At 31.5% G+C, this 22511-nt stretch overlaps 1 protein-coding gene across 1 annotated transcript; it reads left to right on the top strand.

Annotated features, from left to right (window-relative positions):
• The first annotated feature begins 1126 nt into the window (after window positions 1-1126).
• On the top strand, window positions 1127-16801 carry LOC143043596 (uncharacterized). The gene is made up of 6 exons (XM_076215829.1): window positions 1127-1260; window positions 9679-9960; window positions 12871-12909; window positions 14850-14918; window positions 15682-15780; window positions 16480-16801. The coding sequence occupies exons 1-6, from the start codon at window positions 1212-1214 to the stop codon at window positions 16530-16532; spliced, it is 591 nt and encodes a 196-aa protein (XP_076071944.1). The 5' UTR covers window positions 1127-1211; the 3' UTR covers window positions 16533-16801.
• Window positions 16802-22511: the final 5710 nt, after the last annotated feature.

The raw sequence follows: 22511 nt of genomic DNA, 5'->3' as shown, positions 1-22511 counted from the left end.
GGCATGAAAATACGGATTTTTTGTGTTATTAAAATTTGCTGTTACAAAATGATGGAAATTATTATAAATTAAGGAATGTATCTCCCTCATGCAAAGCTCTGATTCCTTTCACGGATTTGGCTATACTTTTTGGACCTTTTGGATTAAAGCTCTTCATCTTTTATATAAGCTTTGGATTTCAAATATTTTGGCCACGAGCATCACTGAAGAGACATGTATTGTCGAAATGCGCATCTGGTGCAACAAAATTGGTACCGTTAATTTTATTACTACCACTGGGTCGATGCCTCTGCTGGTGGACTATTAGTCCCCGAGGGTATCACCAGCCCAGTAGCCAGTACTTCGGTACTGGCATGAAAATACGGATTTTTTGTGTTATTAAAATTTGCTGTTACAAAATGATGGAAATTATTATAAATTAAGGAATGTATCTCCCTCATGCAAAGCTCTGATTCCTTTCACGGATTTGGCTATACTTTTTGGACCTTTTGGATTAAAGCTCTTCATCTTTTATATAAGCTTTGGATTTCAAATATTTTGGCCACGAGCATCACTGAAGAGACATGTATTGTCGAAATGCGCATCTGGTGCAACAAAATTGGTACCGTTAATTTTATTACTACCACTGGGTCGATGCCTCTGCTGGTGGACTATTAGTCCCCGAGGGTATCACCAGCCCAGTAGCCAGTACTTCGGTACTGGCATGAAAATACGGATTTTTTGTGTTATTAAAATTTGCTGTTACAAAATGATGGAAATTATTATAAATTAAGGAATGTATCTCCCTCATGCAAAGCTCTGATTCCTTTCACGGATTTGGCTATACTTTTTGGACCTTTTGGATTAAAGCTCTTCATCTTTTATATAAGCTTTGGATTTCAAATATTTTGGCCACGAGCATCACTGAAGAGACATGTATTGTCGAAATGCGCATCTGGTGCAACAAAATTGGTACCGTTAATTTTATTACATTGTAATTGTGTCAAACACGTGTAGACCATGCTTTGATGGAATTACATGCTATTGTTTGAAACAATAGATGACACATTACATAGGTCAAAACTGAAAATTGTTAACAAGGAAATAATACAAATTATTTTCGATGTTTACAATTTGTATTATTTCCTTGTTCACAATGTTTTCTGTCTGTAAATAATAACACTAAAACTAACTTTCGTTTTACTAGGAGGTACACATATCATGTCTTCAAAATGATGAATGTGAGCAGTATTTTCATTATTATTCTTTCGCTATGCAAAGGTATGTATAATATTATATCTATGCACTTTTGTACTTCGAAGTGGACCTATTATCGGCGTTCGAAAGGTATCAATTTTGATTTGACGAAGTCAAAACGTTATAAAGAATCAACCGTTTCACGATTAGAAATTAAACATTATACATATCAACTTACCTTTAGAATTATTTAATTTGATTTCTTAGCGAGCAAATGAACAAAGATGTGCATTCTGATTTCTATGTTGTTAAAACATAACTTACATTGTAATTGTGCCAAACACGTGTAGACCATGCTTTCATGGAATTACATCATGGCGTGTATTTCTAAGCCAAAGAAGAACTTCACATTATAGTTCAAAGTCCTTTTGGATTAAGAAACACAGTTGCGTCCTCATACAAATGTATTTTTAGAAAAACTCCTTTATATCCCATCCGCTTTGATCATTTGTCAGAGCATTTACTGTCTTATCGACAAGTTAGACGACTGGTGGTCTACACTTTAATGAGTGTTATTCCACCACTGCTTCTTGATTGGAAATGGTTTACATGTATAGATATATATGTAGTAGAAGTGTCTAAATACAGCACAAACAACATTTTCCAAAAGACCAAAAAAAGGTGAAAAAGTATATTTAAACAAAACGCATTTGACTTACAGGTCGAACAACTGATGTTCTTTAGCCCTGCTGACTGCCATTGGCGATTGCCAAATAAAATTGATCACAAGATGGAACAAAATGGATCTTATTTTAAATTTAATACTAAACAGAAAAATATAAACTTGTGGTCAAGATGTTATGCCACAAACATAAGGTGACAATATCTTTTTTGTACACCAGATCTGGTTTTCAACACGAATGTCTCTTCAGTGATGTTAGGGATCGAAACGGTATTCGGAAGGCCATATAATTTACCCACAATTTTAGATAGACTCTTGAATTTTAAGAGTCAATTTAGGATGAACGGATCATATAAACTGGAGGGAAAATATGATACAAGCCCAAACAAAAAAATACAAAGTTTGAACATAGTTTTCAATTTAGACTCGTTTATATTTTTTCGTTTAGGCTAGTATCATATTTTCCCTCCGATTTAAATACTTTTCACTTTTTATGGTCTTTTGGAAAATGTTGTGTGTGCTGTATTTAGATCCTTCTACAACGAAACTTGTTCTACATGCACACGTATAAAAATTGGGGTTTTTAACCAACGCAATCATAGGTTTGAACGTAGTTTTCAATTAAGACCTGTTTATATTTTTTTCGTTTGGGCTTGTATCATATTTTCCCTTCGAATAACATCAGTTGTTCGACCTGTTAGTCAAATGTGTTTTGTTTAAATATACTTTTTCACTTTTTTGGTCTTTTGGAAAATGTTGTTTGTGCTGTTTTTAGACCCTTCTACAACGGAATTTGTTTTACATGCACACGTATAAAAATTACGGTTTTTATCCAACGCAATCATAGGTTTGAACGTAGTTTTCAATTTAGACTCGTATATATATATATATATATATATATATATATATATATATGTATATATGGATTTATGCATTAGACACAAGTTTAAACTATTTTGAATATCAGATATATTTATCTATCTAATTCTTAGACGATTTATCATTGTGATGCCCCATTTGTGGGCATTATGTTTTCTTGTCCGTGCGTCCGTTCATCCGTCCGGGCGTACGTCCCGCTTCAGGTTAAAGTTTTTGGTCGAGGTAGTTTTTGTTGAAGTTGAAGTCTAAATCAACATGAAACTTAGTAGACATGTTTCCTATTATAAGATCTTTCTAATTCTAATGCCCAATTGGAGATTCCATTTAACATAGAAAATGATAGACTAAGTGTTGGTGGGGGATCCGTGTACTGGGGACACAGTCTTGTTCTTACCTATTGATCATATGATCATTTTCTTTTCATGAACGGATGGGTCGTTTGATGTCTGTATTTTATTAATCAAAATTCAATTATGATGCCGAAAGTTCTTGCTTTGCTCAGAATTACTAGAGGGACATCGCGAAAAAACAACGATCATTCGTGATGATGTTACATAGAACACAAACATATCTTTTTTTTCGATCATTGGAATAAAGGCTCCAAATTGTGTTCGGTTCGTCTAAAAATCATTATTCTCTGCGAGAGAATTTTATGCAGTATGTTATTTCTCCACATTCGACAGTACAATGTTTAATACTCTAAATGTTACCGTCTTAAATAGAGAAATATCGTATCGCGATCAATTCATTAGAAGAATATCTGAATATTTTTTTTTAATAGATATGCATATACATGTATTTTGTTATAGTGATATGTTTATTATTTTTCATTAGGTTTTCTCATTCGATAGGTTTTGTTGAAAACAAGCAGTTATCAATTAGACTCAAAACAAATAATGAATTTAGAACGCCACAGCTGTCTTATGTGGAATTCTGATACTACTTTATGTTGTTTTATTATAACTTAATGATATTTTGTCTTTGATAAATATGGTTTGGACATTATGTAAAGATGTTTTAATATGACTTAATATGGAATAGTCATTACTTAATGATATTTCGATATTACACGATATGGTTTCGTATTTACTTGATAAAGTGTTGTCATTACTCAATATGGTTTTGTCATTACTAGATGTGGTTTCACCATTATTCAATATAGTTGTGTCATTAGTCAATGCGGTTTTAACATTTTTTGATGTGTATGTAACTTAACGAAATGTAGTTGTTTCATTAAATGATGTGGTTTTGTTATTTCGTAATGATGATTTGTCTATTCTTTATATGGTTTTAACATTACGGGATGATGTTTCAAAATTTGACGATTTTACACTACTTGTTGTGTTTGTTACATTATTTGATGCGGTCTTGTCATTCTTTGATGTGGTCATGTCATTCTTTGATGTGGTTATCCTATTACTTGATGAAGTAAAACCACGTGACCAATTCTAAAAAACCTGTTTTATTTTAAGATACATTTCAATATTGTATGTACCGTGAGTGTGTGTGGCCATCCATTGAATTAGTTCATTCGAATTAAAGTTCGAGTTACTGTTTTAGTTAAACTTTGAGTTAGTTTTCGAATTCAAGTCATGCTTAGAATTAAAGTTCTTGTTAGCATTGAGTTTCGAGTTGGACTTAGAGTTTGAATCACATTTAAAGGCAGAGTTCTAGTTACAACTTTGAATTTGAGTCACTTCTTCAGGTAGAGTTTGAAAAAGATTCGAGTTTAAGTCTCATTTTGATTAATTAAGATTTCAAGTGTTGAAATTCGAGCTATTTGTATATTTCTTTTTGAGGTCGTAATTAAATTTTCTATCGCGGAACAAGCGCTTTTGCTCGGGTTTCAGAAAAGACGTCTCCGGGGTATGCGTACTAATTAACAATGTTACAGTATACAAAACGCAACATAGGAGTTGAAATAAAGTACTGTTAGGTGTGGTGTGATTGCCAATGAGACAACTATCCACCAGAGCTTAAATGCAGTGGATGTAAGAAATCATATATATAGTCAGCTACAAAAGGCCACCATGCACTATGTGAAAAAACAATCAAACGAAAAAACTAACGGTCTAATTTACAAAAAGACAAATATAACACATATATATATACAACGACAACAAATGAACTTCATGCTCCTGACTTGGAACAGGTACATGAAGAAAATGCACGTGGCGGAGTTTAACATGTATGTGAGCGATAAATCATAACCTAACATCGGCCTGTAACAGTAGTCTAAAAGCACAACACGAGAAAAAAAATGTAAACTAGACAAAGTGATGCCCCCGCAATCCATTGATTTATCCGCTTATACCCCAAAAGGACAAAGTTCAACTTTTCTCCCAAAAGAGGAAAAAAAAGAAAAAGAAAAAAACCCTAACAATATGCACACCTTCAATACATGAACACATAGCCAGTAGAGGGATAAATATCTAGCATTCAAACTGTAGGAGGATTTGTGTAAAAACGCCATTCTTATGCAAGTTTTCCCAAAAAATGACAAAGTTCAACTTTCTCCCAAAAGAGCAAATATTAATAAAATATGACCACATGCATCATACCTTCAATATATGTACAAAAAGACAGTAAAGAGAAAACTTCCTAGCATTCAATTGTTTCAAAAGTTTCAATTGGCTGACTCGATAGATCGGTATTGCTGGTTGATTTTCGTATATATGTTCAAATGATCATTCACGCTAAACAAAATCGGAGAATTCTTATTTTATAGTATTGATGCTTTGTCACTTAGTCCGAGCCCCCTGCCCCGATTTTCCTGTAACTAAAGTGTGAGTTGGTTTGAATTGTTTCATTTGTTCAAAATAAAGTATTAATCTTTTGATGTGTGACGAGCCTGCGACATCAATGTAGTGGCAGTGAGACACAACAACATCGTCGATAATGGCGTTATAGTTTACTATGGGTATGGGTTTTGCTCAATGTTGAAAACCATACAGTTTTGTTTAGTTAAATAAAACCGAATTAAACTATTTTGACATGATAAATTTATAACCTCCATGAAGTGTTTTAAAACTTGTATAGGAGTTGTTCCTAAATATCAAGAAAAAGCATCTACAGAAAAATATTTTTTTTACCCATGAATGTACAGACGATCAAGATTACGCTTTTACATCGAAAGCAGCAATATCAGGCTAGACAGAACGTTCCATGGAATATTTTACAAATTTATTATAATGCTGCTTCTATTTCAGAACTTCGGATGAAATAACAGGACAAAGTGGTTTGAGATATCCAAATTATGTCCGAAATACTGTAATTTGTTTAGAATTGTTTTTATTATTATTGTCTGCCGTTCCCCTTTTTCATATCAAATAACTATGAACAACCACTCGAACTTTAATTTGAACTTTAACTGTGGCGATACCCATCCAAAGAATATTAAACAAACGACATATTCAAGTCTGTTAAAAAATAGAACATATTTTTTTTCGAATTGTGTGAAAGTATGTCAATCGAATCGTGTGTTTTTATTTTTTATTATTCGTATATCGTTTCCGTGTTATAAAAAAAAAAAGTTGTTTAGCATATTTTATTGTTCAACATAGTAAATAGACCAGACACAAGTTTTGAAACTTAGTAGCGTCTTCTCCAAAAACAGTAGCAATACATTTTGTCATTTAACTAAGAGAGATCGCATATTTGCGAAATATAAATCGTCTTGACAAACATATATGTATTGTGTTTTTCGACTTTTGATAACAAAACAGAATTTCCCGCAGATAATGCTATCAAAATAGTATTTAAATGCAATAAATATCCAATTACAGTACTTGACCATTGTTACTTGTTGTCTCACGAGTATTTCATTCTTGATACAAAAACAGTCTTGTTTTACAATTAAAAAAAAAAAAATTATTTTCAAATTTATTTTATTTTTTAGTTTTTGATTTTTTTAAAGAAACACAAGCTGCAATTTAAACAAACAATAACAAAAGGGGAATTTTGAAAAATAATTTTGTTTCGAGCAGTCACTTATGTACAATTTTGTAAAATACAAACAAGTGTTTATGTGCAGCTGTACATAAGCATCCAACAATCAACCGGTCATTCGAATATGTATTCATGCGACCTTGAATTTAACCATTAGCCGGAGATCTGCTTTGTATGTTTTGTAATTTGAAAAGAATGTCAACATTGAAAATGAAATAAGGGGGAACCATTTCGTTTAATTATTTGACAGACAAACAAAATCATTCTTGTACACGTTTAAACTACGATTTATATATCATATAAATCCTTGACGTGTAATTACATAGAGCAAAACAAATCGGCATGATGCTACTGCACGTGTTTTTCTGTATATTTATATTTATAGCTACTATGGTTATATTGGACCACATACTATCAGCATTTTTCAGCAGTCCTCTCGATGATACAAAACTATGGTTTATATACTAATTAACCCATTTCTCTGACGTCAGTCTATTGTTCTAACAGTGGATTATTTTTCAAGAATCCACTGACCACCGTGCTAACTTAATATAACTTATATCATAACTTTAAACTTTTAACTTACGACATGATATCCTCTCAAAAACGAGTGACTAATGAAAGGTACGAACTCGCGCGTATTTTCGACAGTATAGTCTGTAGTCTGTGCATGATACTACTAGACCACGAGTGCTGATATAATTTATCATTTGAATATCATTCTTATAGCGTATATATGTCAATGCATGTCAATAAACTTTCTATCTTTTTCTTATCTAATAAATTATGTAAACACTATAAAACCAAGGAATTGTAAATAGTACTTATTAGTACAATTCCTTGATAAAATAAATATCCATGTACACATTACACTTATCACTTTTGACGTACACGGCCTTTCCCTTTTTATAATAGTAAATGCTTACTTTTGGTTAAAGGATTATAATGATATCATACTATGATCACTTAGTTTTTATTTGTTTGGTTATTAATAGTCCAAATATACATCAACATTTAACTGACATTTATTGTGAATAAAGTGTGATAAGCTACGACTGTAGAACTACTGATATGACGGTAAAACCAGAAAAAAACTTTATAGTAAAAATGAAATATAGATACTCCTAGTAGAGAAAAACATTACAAAAAAAAATCATTCCAGGTACTAGGCACTGTTAATATCACATGTATTTCTTTCGGTACCAACGACTAGACGATCACGGCTATGAACAGCTTACATGATACATTGAAAAATTGACATAATTATATATTGTACATTTAATTTGTAACAAAAGCAATTATGCTTGGGTTTCAAAATGCGTACCACAAATAATACTAGTTCATTAACTGATTGAAGATGAATGCCAAATATAATAAGGTTAAAGGGAAAACGGTACTATTTATTCTGCCATAGGCGACAATACTAACATTTTCTAATTTTACCACTTTTTATAATAAAAATCTGGATAAAACAGTTATGTGTGGTGTTAGTAATTTATTACTCTGTTTTAAAAAATTGAAGCCAAATGGTATCATGACCAATTCCAACGGAGCTTGTTTATGTTATCCATGCCCATCGTCATTTTGCAGCAAATTTATAAAATTTTGAAAGCCTTTTCGAATAATTCTCTAGAAAATATTTCAATAGGTTTTAAAATTTATATTGTAAATATAAACACTGCAGTTGTTAATAGATACATAAAAAAATATATTGTACCCTTACATCCAATCGGCGCTCGTAATTTGACTTCCTTCACTTGTCTTCGGTACACAAAAGGCCAACCTAATGCTGGGAAAATGTAAAAGTACCGTTTTCCCTATAATAATCAAAACACAATGAAAGGGAACCAGTTTACACAAAATTTGAATATAATTTTTCAGTTATCATTGTATCTATTTTTCCAGCAACTGGTGTCCAGTGAAGTGGTATTGTTGTGTTTTAGTCAATTTGTATGTATGTTGTAATTTAAATTATACGGGAGATATTCTCGACATATACTTGCTCATTAGGTTACTAAATACTATATCTGTAAATATCAAAGGTTTCTAATTGCTGGTAATAATATTTTTTTAACTTTCCAAAAAAGATTAAAAAAATTCCATATATCACAGTGTATCAATTATATGTCTTTTTGAATACAATTATAAATACTAAGATCTAATCAATATAAATTATTTGTATTGATTAAACACTGAATGAAATAATTATTTATAAATATAAAATCTGGTAATAAAAAGGGGAGATAACAACAAATTTAAGTTAAATTGAATTTGTAATAAGTTAAATATAAATGTGAACCGTGAGGATCTAATCATTTCCAGCTTTTATATAATAACAAAGACCAAATACGAAATTTCTTTCATGAAATTCCGTTGATTCATTGTCAGATCATGAAATAGATAGTCGTTTTACGAGAAATGGGTTAAGCTAGAGAATTGATAAGAAGTAGTGGATTCTCGTTTACGAATCCACTACTGCTAATCAATTTTCTACTACAAAAATGATGTCGATACATTAAAAAGATTATTTTTGTTTGATGTTTAAATGGTTACTAGATTTGATTAAAATTGTTGCAAAACTTTTTTGAACATATGCTAAAAGTATTTGTAAATGTTTGATATTGAATGTTATGAAACAACAGATTTGCAGAAATGCACATACACTTTTCATTGTTGTCCACGACATATTTAGATTTAAGTATCCTAGTCTAGCACCGTATATTAAGTATATCAAATAGACAATAAATGAAGAGCGAATATTTGGTATTATTTTCTCGAGGTTATTTAGTGATTGATAAAATGTATAGACATCTGTCTTTTGTTTAACACCTTGTGTTGCCCTTTAAATCTCCCTTGGTTGTTTATGTCTTTGGTTTGATGATTCATTTACGTTTATTGTTTCAATTTATTTGCATTCAAAGTAATAGAAATATATTTTCACAACAAAAAATACGTATACAACTGCATCATTTTTATTCATATCTATATTTTAGTAGACATGACACTTAATGAAATAAAGCATTACTACCCTGGAGAAGATGTCATTTTACAATGTAAACGTAACACGGCGAGCACTACATTCAAGTGGTTATTTAAAAATGAAGTTGTTTCGGATGGATACAAATTAAACACAAAAGGAAATAATTCATCAAAATATGAAATTACAAAAGAAAAGCATCTTCGAATACAAAATGGAAGCATTTCGGATGAAGGAAAGTATACATGCTTATCTATCCCACCGTTTGAAGGAGGAATACACACTGTCATACTAAAAAGTAGGTATTAAATTTATCTGTTGAAAAGAGGCAAAAAATATTATCAAACTAATAAGTCGAAATGAAAATGACGAGGCATTGAACAAAAAAAAGGAAGAAAAAAAAACGACAAAAGACAATAAGTAGTACACACAAGTAAATATTGAGCAAAACTAACTCCGCCAACACCGAAACTGATAGTATTTGTTCCTGGAAGGGTAAACAAGTCTTATTCAACCTGTGACACCAGTGGTGTTACTGTTATATGTTTATTTTATAAGTTATATGAAGTAATTAGGTATCACTCAATAGCGGATTTGAAATTGACTCTTATCTATCTATAAGACTTCACCTAACAGTATGAATCTAATCAGTTTAACTATGTTCCCGCGAAAATGAAAAACGATATACAGTTCAGTAAGTTCGTAATACTTAATAGTTTTTTTTCAGTAAATGTCATAGTATATATCAAAGTCATAAGTTCATATGTTTTTGTCCTAATTAGAAAAAAGATAGTATACATGTAGTGTATCCCGTTTTGAAATACCATCCAGTATGCCAGGATTTATGTTTTACGAACGAAGGGGAATCAATGTAATTTTTAAATAATTGTGAGTTATGCTTATAAAACTTGTCTTTCAACGAATGCAGTGTGTTGATCTTCGACTGAACGAACATAATTTCTTGTTGTAGTTGGATTAAGTACATACTCAAATACAATTCAGGGTGTTATTATCAAACTATATTTTATTATACTATTTCATTGATAGTCTGATAAATCAATAATCCAAGGCCATGCCCCCTTCCCCCCGAACAAAAAAGAAAATCCTGATGAAAGCGACCCAGATTCATTAATTTCTGTTAGTGTCTTGGCTGTTTGGAAACATTTTCAATTTTATTTAATTTGGATAATCTATAAGAAAAATGTCATACGTGGTTATTAGAAAACTTCAAAGCTCCATGTTGAAGGTTGTACCTTGACCTATAATGATCTGCTTACCCTTCTGTAGCACCTGGGGTCACCCCCAGTTTGTGGTGGTGTTGTGTAGCTTAGTTTTTAGTTTTCTATGTTGTGTCCTCTGTGCTATCATTTGTCTGTTTGTCATTTTTTTTTAAGCCATAACGTTGTCAGTTTATATTCAATCTATGAGTTTGACTCTCCCTCTGGTTTCTTTTGTCCCTCCTTTTTCTATACCTATAATGATTTACTTTTATAAATTGCTACTTGGATTGAGAGTTGTGTCTTTGTCACTCATGCCACATCTTCCTATAGCTAAGAAATAGGGAAGGCAAACACAGGAAATGGGATATATAAAGTGGTTTACAACAGAACATCCCTTTATTTTTGAAGGTTTAATATGATTATGGTTAAATGCAACATTAAGCATAGATCACAGATTTAATTTTCAATAGAAAAAAGTTCTTCATCGTTAAAGAAACCGCGTTATTCGGATTTTGTATCAAGACCTTATATGCAGGACTGATGTACTTTTGCACATAATCGTTATATTTGGAATGCGTCTGAAATTTTTGCGTTTAACTGGTCATTTTAAAATTGTTACGACAGAGTATTGTTAAATGTATTGAAGTCGTTTTACAAAAAAGAGAAGGTATCGTTACAATTCACAATTAGAAATATATATAAACATATAAAACAACAAGAAAATAGAAAAGCATTGTGAAGCAAACAATCCTGTTTTGTTTTTCTTACTTGTCTTATTGAACTTAAAATGTTTGTTTTTCGAAGAACATATATAATATTGATAAAAAAAATAAACAAATATCTATATCATTAAACGACTTTCTTGTTTAAGAAATATGTATAAACATGATTTAATCTATTTTCCAAAAATGTTATTGTAAAGGTGTAAACATCTTCAAAGTTTCTAAACGAAACATTATAAGCCTTCAGTTTAAGATTGCTAATCTCGTATTTTTTATTTTCTTTTATTGAAATAAGGAGATGTGGTATGATCACCAATGAGAAAATTATTCACTGCAGTGCAAAGGAAGTGGATGCAAGCAATTATATGGCCTATAACACAGAGAAAAACACTCACTGTATAGTTGCACCCGACATGAAAATAATAAAACAATTCAATTGAGAAAGCAAACGCTCTAATTTATAATATTTTACAAAAAAAAATATAACAGTTGTCTCATTGGCAATCATGCCACATCTTCTTATATATATATATATATATGAACAAACGACAACAACTGACCTACAGGCCTGACTTTGGACAGGTTTATTAAGAACGTGGTGGGGGTAAATGTGTTTGAAAGCCATAAACCGTCCATCTTACCTGGGAAAGTGGTGTAACAGCAAAACACAAGAAAAACTATTAAAATCATCAAATAGCTGTACAACGTAGACTATAGGAATCGAACCAGAGTCTACATCATAATAATAGAAAGTTATACCATAGCTACATGTATATATGGTATAAATTTTACAATTATATCGGAACAGATTTTACGCGGACCACAGGGTCAATCTGCAGGTTTTGTACTAGCCGACATAAATGAATGTCTTGGGTAAAACAAATTGTAAATAAGCCAAATATACTAAAACTGTGGAAATATGTCTTCTGAATTTTTTCAGTAAGTATATATTGGTTGCCTGAATTTTCCTACACAGATTGCATTTCAACAGGCTAAGGGTTAAAATAGTTATTATATTAATATAATTTCTAATACACTACGGACATCTCGACCGTGAAGAGATTGCGTAAAAAGGTAATAATAATGTGAACCGTTAAATTAAGATAGGTTCAACTTACCGTAAACGAATTCCAAATCTTATACGCCTTTCTACTCCGCATATAACTGATCGTGACCATTTAAAAAAAAAGTTATGTATGTGTACAGAACAGTATTTTATCAAATTTATTTCTGACTATACCATTATTTTTTTTTCTTATTTTTCAGTTCAACACCGCATAACAATTGTGCAAACACCAATGGCAGGTAGGCAATTATTTGTTCTCTTCTTGTTTTAAAATCTTTAAATAAAATAAGTTTCCCTCCGGATCACCTGAGATCACCTCCAGTTTTTTGGGAAGTACACCATTAATTCATGGTCCTATAACTTTCTATGTTAAATTTGGTGCAGTCTTTTCAATATTTAAAATTAAAAGTCCGAAAGTGTTCTACAATGATCACCAGTCCTTCAGCCAAAAATACCTAAATATCCTACATATTTTGAATGTTACACTCATGCGTATGAGGATGAAAGGCGACTGCTCACTAAGTTCAGAGTCAGTGCACATAAATTAGAAATTGAAAGAGGCAGATATGTGGGGCTTCGAGTGGAGGATAGAATATGTAAATTATGTAACACTGAAGTTGAAGATGAAATTCATTTTCTCCTTCAGTGTCCTGTTTTAGAAAATAAAAGATCTGAATATATAGATTACTTAAATAAGGTTAACAAAAAACCTCCCAAATAAATCAAAATTAATATGGTTAATGTCATCTGAGGATAATGTTATAATTTAAAAAGTAAGTTTATTATTGTGTACTTTATTCAAAGAGAGAAAGTTAATTCTAGATACAGTTTAGTCACCGGTAGTTTGTCCATCTATATTATATTGCAAAACTATATATATATATATATATATATATATATATATATATATATATATATATATATATATATATATATATATATCTTTTCTGCAGAATTTATTTGGTTGAAAAAGACTTGACTTGGTTTAATTGTTAAATAATCAATGTAATCAATATGTAATCACTTGTATGAAATTGAACTTAATTGTACTGTTCAAATTATTGGGCGTCATAATTGACAATAAAAAACTTTGTATTGTATTGTATTGCGTAGGAATTATTTTGTGTTAAATGTGTATTGCTTTCTGGCTGACCCCGAATTAGTGGTGTTCGTGTTGCCCAGTCTTTGGTGTTTTGTTTTGTTTTGTGAGTCGTTTTTGTGTTGAATTTTTCTGTTTTAGCCATGGATTTGTCATTATTTTTGACTTATAAGTTTCTTATTGGGTATTTCATACTTAAAGGTCATTTTTTGAAAGAAAAGTTTTAGATCCTCCTTTTAATTTGAAAACAAAATGTGTGGACGTGCAGCCTTATATCATTCTTATATTATTCCTTCCATTTTTCACTGATAGAGACCAAATATGTACCTCCCTCAGGCATAATTGATCTAATTGATATTATGTTTATGTTCATTTGGGTAAAATTTGTTCTACCGTGTTAAAGTATTAAATAGAGTCGTGGCTATAAAATGTATGGTTTTGATTGTTCTTCGTGAAAGAAGATCCAAAAAATGATTTGATCGCATGATATTTTTTAATCGTGTATTAATAATTCGGTATGGCCAGTGCAGTAGTGTTTTATTAAGTTTTGATAGACATTTAGTTATCCATTTAACTGTCAAGTTATTGTATGCGTACCTGTTTACCGGATTTACTGATTTTGCTATTTTTGTTGTTTTATTTTGGTACTCTTGAATTTTTCCAAACAGGCAAATTTGTTCATACCGGCAATACCTTTTTTTTTTGGTAATACCACTTGCGTGCACTGAAATGGTTATCACGAGTTACACTCATACAGAAACAGGACGTAGGCTGTAGAAAATCAATTTCAATCAACTAAAAACATTGTTATACAATTAAGACAAGTTTTTTTTTTAATTTCTGGAAAAAATATTGTAGGCAATTACCATTTTTTTTAGTAATTAATGTTAATATTTAATGGATTTTAAAGTTGTTTGTGTAAATGTAAACGTATGATGTTAATATTATTTGATAAAGCGTAAGACATTAGTTGTTTCAAAATGCAAAAGTACAGACAAAAGCATGATAGTTTTATTCTGTTTTTTTGCGTAGTACATTTATTCATGTTTGATTACTGATTACATTTCTTCCTCTTTCCAGAGAGAAAAGACACTACTGCAGAGATCGAGGTAAACAAAATTCAGAATACAACCAATAAAGATGTCAAGGGTAAGTCAGTCGAATATACTTTTGTCTCTTTACCGTTGTAAACATAACTTCACAATTTCGTTAAAAAGGGGAGTCGCAAGAAAAAAAAATATAAATCAATAGAAAAGTTTGCAAAATTCTACAAAAGAAACACACACAATAAGTAACTCAATCAATGAAACGGGACTAACTGCCATTGATGACTTTAATTCGTTGCTGTTAGGGAAAACATACGACCTGTATGAATGAAATAAAGATCATGCACCATTGCATTCATGTATACTAAGTTTTTATTTATCGGACGATACAATTTTATGTGTAATAATATGTTATCCTAACAAATGTTTTCAGGATTTGATGTCAAAAACTGAAGACCTTTTATATGTTAAAATAATAGCAATTCATTATATATTATACTAATACTGGATTTCCAAAAGGCAACAACAATTAAATATTGGAACCCATTAGCATCAAAACATCGGAACCCATTACCAAATTGGTTTCTACAAATAAGCAGCTAAAATGTTTTGTTCGTATATAACCTGGTATTTTTAGGCGTTACTTATGCTGTAAAATTATAACTCTATAACAAAAAAAAAAAAAATCCAATGATTTGGGCATTTTGAATTTTAATTTGAAAAACATGATGAAAAGTTTAATTATGTACCATGAAACCATAAGTTTTTTTTAAACATCAATCTACAGTTTCATAATAAACGCTACATTCTATTTACAAAACACAACCAAGTTGAATTAACATAACGTAAATACTATTTTTTTCTAGCCCAAAACATATCATATGTCTGTATATACATTGTTTGCTGTTGTGGTTGCAGCTTAATGTTTTGTGCGAGTGGTTTCGTCTTTCAGGAATGGAAAAGAGGTAAACATCCTAAATACATTACCTAAGCTGTATTTGACAAAAATTTTCAGAATATTGGGTCCTAAATGCTCTTCAAATTTGTTATCATTTGGTCTTTTTAACTTTTTCGAACTTCACTGATGAGTCTTTTGTATACGAAGAACGCCTGGCGTACACAATTTAATTCTGGTATCTGTGATGAGTTTGTTTAAAACTACTGAATCGAAGAAACTCCTGGTGAAGACTTCCTGTCCTGGGGTATCACCAGTTCAGTAGACTGTTAACCATCATTACACATTAAGATGATCAATGTTATAAATTAATTTTTTATTCAAAAAAATATGGTTTTTCTACACTCAGGAATGGGTTACCATAGCCCTCTCTTTCAAAACCTTTCGGAATTGTTGGTGCTCGATGCTCTTTAACTTCGAATTTTATTTGTCCTCTTCATTTTTTTAGCGTCACTGATAAATCTTTTGTAGACGAAAAGCGAGTACGGCTTACAAAATTTAGTTCTTGTATCCATTATGAGTTTATTATCAACAAGACCTTTCAAATTTTGCCTGGAACAATATTACTTTGGTGTTTTAAATTTTGTAGTTATTTCTTACTGCCATCCATGCAATGTTCTTTAGATTTTAAAAAATATATGGTCCTTAAATCGCCTTAATCTTGTACTAAAAAGACGTCACATCTGCCTTTATGTTTTCTTATCCGCAGTTAAAGAACGAGACAACACCCGGAAGAAAGTACAGATGATGGTAGAAAAGTAAGGAAATCCATCAACAGATAAAGTATAAAAAAAAACTATTCTTCCATTTTGTGTTTCTCGAGATTTGTTGAAATATGAAAGTCAATCGTTTGATATTCCTGTTGAATGTTTTTGTTTTCTTTTCACTTCGTTCATGTATTTTTTTATCCTGTAGTTACAAGTTAAGTTCTCCTCTTTTAGAGGTATTTCCTTATATAACATTTTTGGTTCGTGATCTTGCATTAATTTCTTATCATAATGTTTTTATTTTGAATAAAATATTTATAGCAACACTTTGTTACTCTTTGACAAACCTATTAACATCATTGCGATTGAAATGTATTGTATGAGTCAATATTGTTATTGAGAAATCTAAAGAAATAAGTAAAAAAAAGACTTTTTTTTCACTGACAACAGAATGTACTAGGCACTGAAAAATGAAAAACTTGAAGTAGAAACAGCACAATTTCGTTTGTTTAGAGTACGATAATTTTGTTCTGTTTTTCTTGTTCAAAAGTGTGGCGCTGATTCTGTTCTACTGATACCCTCTCACGTACAAAAAAACAACCAATTATGTCTAACATATCATCAACCAATTGTTATGAGATGATGGTAAGCATATGCAATTGATCATGTTCATGTAAATACATGTTTCAATGATATTGAGCCTGTTTTGTGTTTATTGTTTCTACAGTCACAAATTATCGTTTCCCTTTTTTATTTGACTAAAAAGTACTTATTATTTTTTTTCTAATTTTATATTACTTTGTAACTTAATTTATGCTTGTGATCTTTCACAAGAAAAAGGCGAACGATACAACGGACATTCAACGTCATAAGTCAAACATTACCTGACAACGCTATTCTTTTTTATATCTTTTTTTTTTACATCATCTACATACTACTATAAGGTAATCTATTTTGTATTTGACATTGGTAATGAGCCAAAATTATCGATTGATAACATTAATCCTGATATAATTTTTCTTTATTCTTTTGGTGTTATTCTCTTGTAAATCTTTTATTAAAGCGCACCTTGTTACGTAGCTTTTTGAGATCATGCGATTACGTCATACTTATATATTTTGAAAGGATACGCATATTTAAACATCAGTTAACTATGTTATTTTTAAATCAGATATAATACAGTAGTGATGTTTGTGTATTCCGCTTACTGTATATCAAACAGTTGATCAAAATTCAAGGTGCATATATTTCATGTTCGATGTATGTCTTATTCATGATATATATATATATACATTTGTAGGATCCTTTACTATAGATAATTTAGCTGATCTGTAGCAATAACATCTTCATGCCTTATATATCATGTACTGTAGTACGCCGCTAGATTAAAACTGACGAGGAAAGGTAACACATGGCCAGCGAAAGCTCTATTTTCGAGAGCCCATGTGGTCGTGTGGTCTAGCGGGACGGCTGCAGTGCAGGCGATTTGGTGTCACGATATCACAGTAGCATGGGTTCGAATCCCGGCGAGGTAAGAACCAAAAATTTCCGAAAGCAAATTTACAGATCTAACATTGTTGGGTTGATGTTTAGACGAGTTGTATTTACAGATCTAACATTGTTGGGTTGATGTTTAGACGAGTTGTATTTACAGATCTAACATTGTTGGGTTGATGTTTAGACGAGTTGTATCTACATTATGTACACAGCCGTGTATCACCATCATTGATGGCGATCCGATGGATACATCTGTTGTAGAGTTGTCACTGACTCAGACGTACTTATAAATATATAAATATATATATGGAATATATAGAAAATACATGACAAACCCCGTGTCGCAGGATGTATCACCACAAGGACCCAATATCCTCACTAGGGGATTTCTCGGAGGGTATCACCAGCCTAGTAGTCAGCACTTTTTGTGCTGACATGAATTATCATTGATATGATTATATGTATGCGTCTGGCGTATATACAAAATTGAGTCCTGGTTTCTATGATGAGTTTATTTACTATCACGGAGTCAATGTCACTGCTGGTGGAGATTAATTTCCCCGAGAGTATCACCAGCCCGTGCTGACATGAATTATCATTGATATGGTTATATTTATAAATTAACTGTTTACCAAATTTAGAATTTTTGAAATACTAAGGCTTTTCTACCTCAGGCATAGATTACCTTAGCTGTATTTGGCAAAACGTTTACGAGTTTTGGTCCTCAATGCTCTTAAATTTCTTACTTTGTTTAACTTTTTTTTTTTGGATTCGAGCGCCACTGATGAGTCTTTTGTAGACGAAACGCGCGTCTGGCGTTTATACAAAATTGAGTCCTGGTATCTATGGTGAGTTTATTTACTACCACTGTGCGATGCCACTGCTGGTGGAGATTAATTTCCCCGAGGGTATCACCGGCCCGGAAGTCAGCACTTTTTGTACTGACATGAATTATCATTGATATGGTTATATTTATAAATTAATGTTTTCAAAATTTAGAATTTTTGAAATACTAAGGCTTTTTACCTCAGGCATAGATGAACTTAGCTGGATTTGGCAAGATATTAGGAATTTTGGTCCTCAATGCTCTTCAACTTTGTACTTTATTTGGCTTTTTAAATTTTTTTGGATTCGAGCGTCACTGGTGAGTCTTTTGTAGTCGAAACGCGCGTCTTGCGTTTACATAAAATTGAGTCCTGGTATCTATGATGAGTTTATTTACTACCACTGGGTCGAGATTAATTTCCCCGAGGGTATCACAAGCCCGGTAGTCAGCACTTTTTGTACCTCGGGCATACATTTGTAGATTACCTTAGTTGGATTAGGCAAAACTTTAAGAAATTTTGGTCCTCAATGCTCTTCAACTTTGTACTTGTTTGGCTCTATAAATATTATGATATGAGCGTCACTGATGAGTCTTATGTAGATGAAACGCGCGTTTGGCGTGCTAAATTATAATCCTGGTACCTTTGATAACTATTAGGGATGTTGGTCCTCAATGCTCTTCAACTTGGTAGTACTTTTTTTGGCTTTTTTTACATTTTGGGATACGAACGTCACTGATGAGTCTTTTGTAGACGAAACGCCTTCTGACGTATATACAAAATTGAGTCCTGGTATCTATGATGAGTTTGTTTACGGTTGCGAATGAGTAGTTGACACAAGGAAAACAGTGTTTGGGGCGATAATTCCCTCAAAGAAAAGTATTCGGTTACACAGGGTAAATTTCAAAATCGCATAAACTGTTCGATATCATATACCAAATATCTAAGCGACATATTGCGAAACAAATATTTATCGCAAAAACAAAATTAGGCGGAAGAAAAAAAAATCAGAAGAAAAACAGTAGGTCTTTCCTCAGAAAACTGGAAAAACCTAATTACGAGTCAACCAGTTTATTTATTTATTCGATAATTATCAATGGTCTTTTTGTAGTTGTAAAAGTAAACTATATATAAACAAGTGGTCTATTAAACGTGTTCTTTAAAAATATAATGCCCTACGTTAAAAAAAAACAGACAGCATATAAGTACGTGTTCGTTAATAAAAAGGGACACTGTTTTCAGCAGGTAGTTTCATGATAACATGATATACACTTTATTATAAAACAACAACATAAATGATACAGTTGATTACTGACAATTGTATACGTATATAAGTCTAAATGTTTTTTTGCAATATTAACATGCTTAATAACAATCATTAAATTTCATTACTAAAATTCAAATATACGATTTCTAAACGATTTTCAATAGAAGATGTTCATGCTAAGAGCTTTTATGTAGTTGTTGTCCTTAAATATTGGAAGATAATAGCAAGCAAAATCGAGGGAATTGTGCAAATGATGATACGAACACGAAAATAAGCACGATGCATAATTATTATATACTTTTTAAGAAAAAAACTGCTGGCCATGTATATAATATCTCCGACTAGAATAAGGTTTGTTTTATTTAAACAAAAATCTTCATAATTTCACATACCAGCTAAATAACAGAGCTCTATAAATATATTCTGCGGTAGTACTTTTTGTTTCATTACTCTAATCAAAAGTAGGTGTTGACTGATACAGTTCCTAAATTTCATTCCTTAGTCATGTTTCATCTTTGATATTAAATACTAACACAAGTTCACTGGTTTTCCACTGATTGTTTTCTGATATATTCACGAGAATATACGAGGTTGAGAAAGACTTTCTAAGCTTCATGGAGTATGTTCTAAAAATGTGGTTGTCTCCATCCTTTCTGAATTCTTTAATGTTTGTATTTCCTATTATGAGATGTAAAAAAAAATATATATATATATACATATATACAAGTACACACCCGTGATATCGCGGGTCCGTGACTGAATTAAAGTATATAACTATGCCTAAGCCTTATTTTAGTAATTGGTATTGTCATCTGATAAAGTCATGTCGATTATAAGATACACAGTTTTCTCTGCTTTCGAATCTTTCTGTTTGAACCCGTCGACCTGGAACTTAGCAATTATTGGAAATATTAATTATTTGGAAAACAAAAGGTCCAGGCTATAAAGGAATGGGGTATTTTTTAATCAACAGCATTGTCCTATATTAGTTATCTTAGAAAGTCTTGCTGATTGCTGAATAAAGCTACAATAGGGAACAGTTTGACAATGATTGAATTTAGTAGTGTCAGCACTTTGATTGTGACCCGTGTATATAGCAAAATCCTAAATACACCGTTTAGGGGTGCGCCTGTCAAATGCGGAACGTACAGATAAGGTAATAGCTAACAGGTGAATACACTATTGGTATCGGTATCGGTTTAGACCCGGAACTTGTTAATTATTGGCAATATTAATTATGTGGAAAACAAAAGGGTCTGGAGTGGTGTAATATTTAATCTACACCATTGTCCTATATTAGTTATATATAGAGTTGAATTCTTTGATGTGTCGTTTTTACCCGATGACGGCTGACAAATTGGACCTCGTAATTTTAGTATTATAGATATGAGTATGATACGTAGTAAAAACGTGTTAGATGTACAATCTTTTGGTTCAAAATGTGCGATTATTTCTTTAGCAGGATCTAAAAAAGGGTTATGTAACATTCTTGTAACACTAAATGCACTGTGTTAAACACCCTAGACTATTTGAAGAATCCAGGGAGAAGAGAAGCCAGGATGCAAATTGTAAAAAAGGGAATTTGAAACGTAGTTCTACATCGCATCAATACAAATGAGTATTTAAGACGTTGTTATCTTTCATCAATTTGATAGCTTGATATATATTATAGTCGATAATGTGTTTCTACATGTTTCACTACCATATATAATGAAACTAAACTTCAGTGAACTTTGTATTCACTAAAGAACATGTATCGGGGTAAATCTTTTTAAATGAAGAAACATGTTATTTAAAATTAGACTTTCGACGGAATACACGAATAATTGAAAAAGCATTGTTCACCACACGCAAACACATCTTTGTCATCGAGTACAACAATACGATTTCAGTAGAACTGTATTATATACTATTGTTAAGCACATATTCACGTACATGTAGCTATATACGTTTCAATATAAATAAAACGACCTTTCCTTTCATGAAGTACACAACGCTAATTGGTTTTACTGTCTTTTGAAAAGTGGATATTCACAGAAGTCTAGTAAGGTGGTACCCAATACTTTAACTAAAATTAATTTGGCTCGTTTAATTTTCATAAAAGTTTGACAAAGTATTTACTTTGACCCATTAATAAAAATATAAAAAATTCCGAAAAATTTGAACAAACTGTTTTATCAGAAAAATTACACTGGTTATATAAAAGTTTGACAAACACTTATTTTGATCATTGAGAAGCTTAATATTCCCTTTACAACACAACGTAATTAAAACGTTTACCTGATTTTACAGAGTTATCTCCCTGTAGTGTTAGGTACCACCTTAAATTAAATATTTATTAGTTTTGTCAAATCGTACACTTTTGGCTAACCGTTTACTCGGATAATCGTTCGTTGTTGCTTGCAGGCCTTATCTTTAGTATCCTACACATAGATATAAGAAGATG

The sequence above is a fragment of the Mytilus galloprovincialis genome, chromosome 8 (genome assembly GCF_965363235.1).
Source record: "Mytilus galloprovincialis chromosome 8, xbMytGall1.hap1.1, whole genome shotgun sequence".
Taxonomy (NCBI): domain Eukaryota; kingdom Metazoa; phylum Mollusca; class Bivalvia; order Mytilida; family Mytilidae; genus Mytilus; species Mytilus galloprovincialis.
The sequence above is the reverse complement of the archived record's forward strand: the minus strand, read 5'-3'. Positions and strand labels throughout refer to the sequence as shown.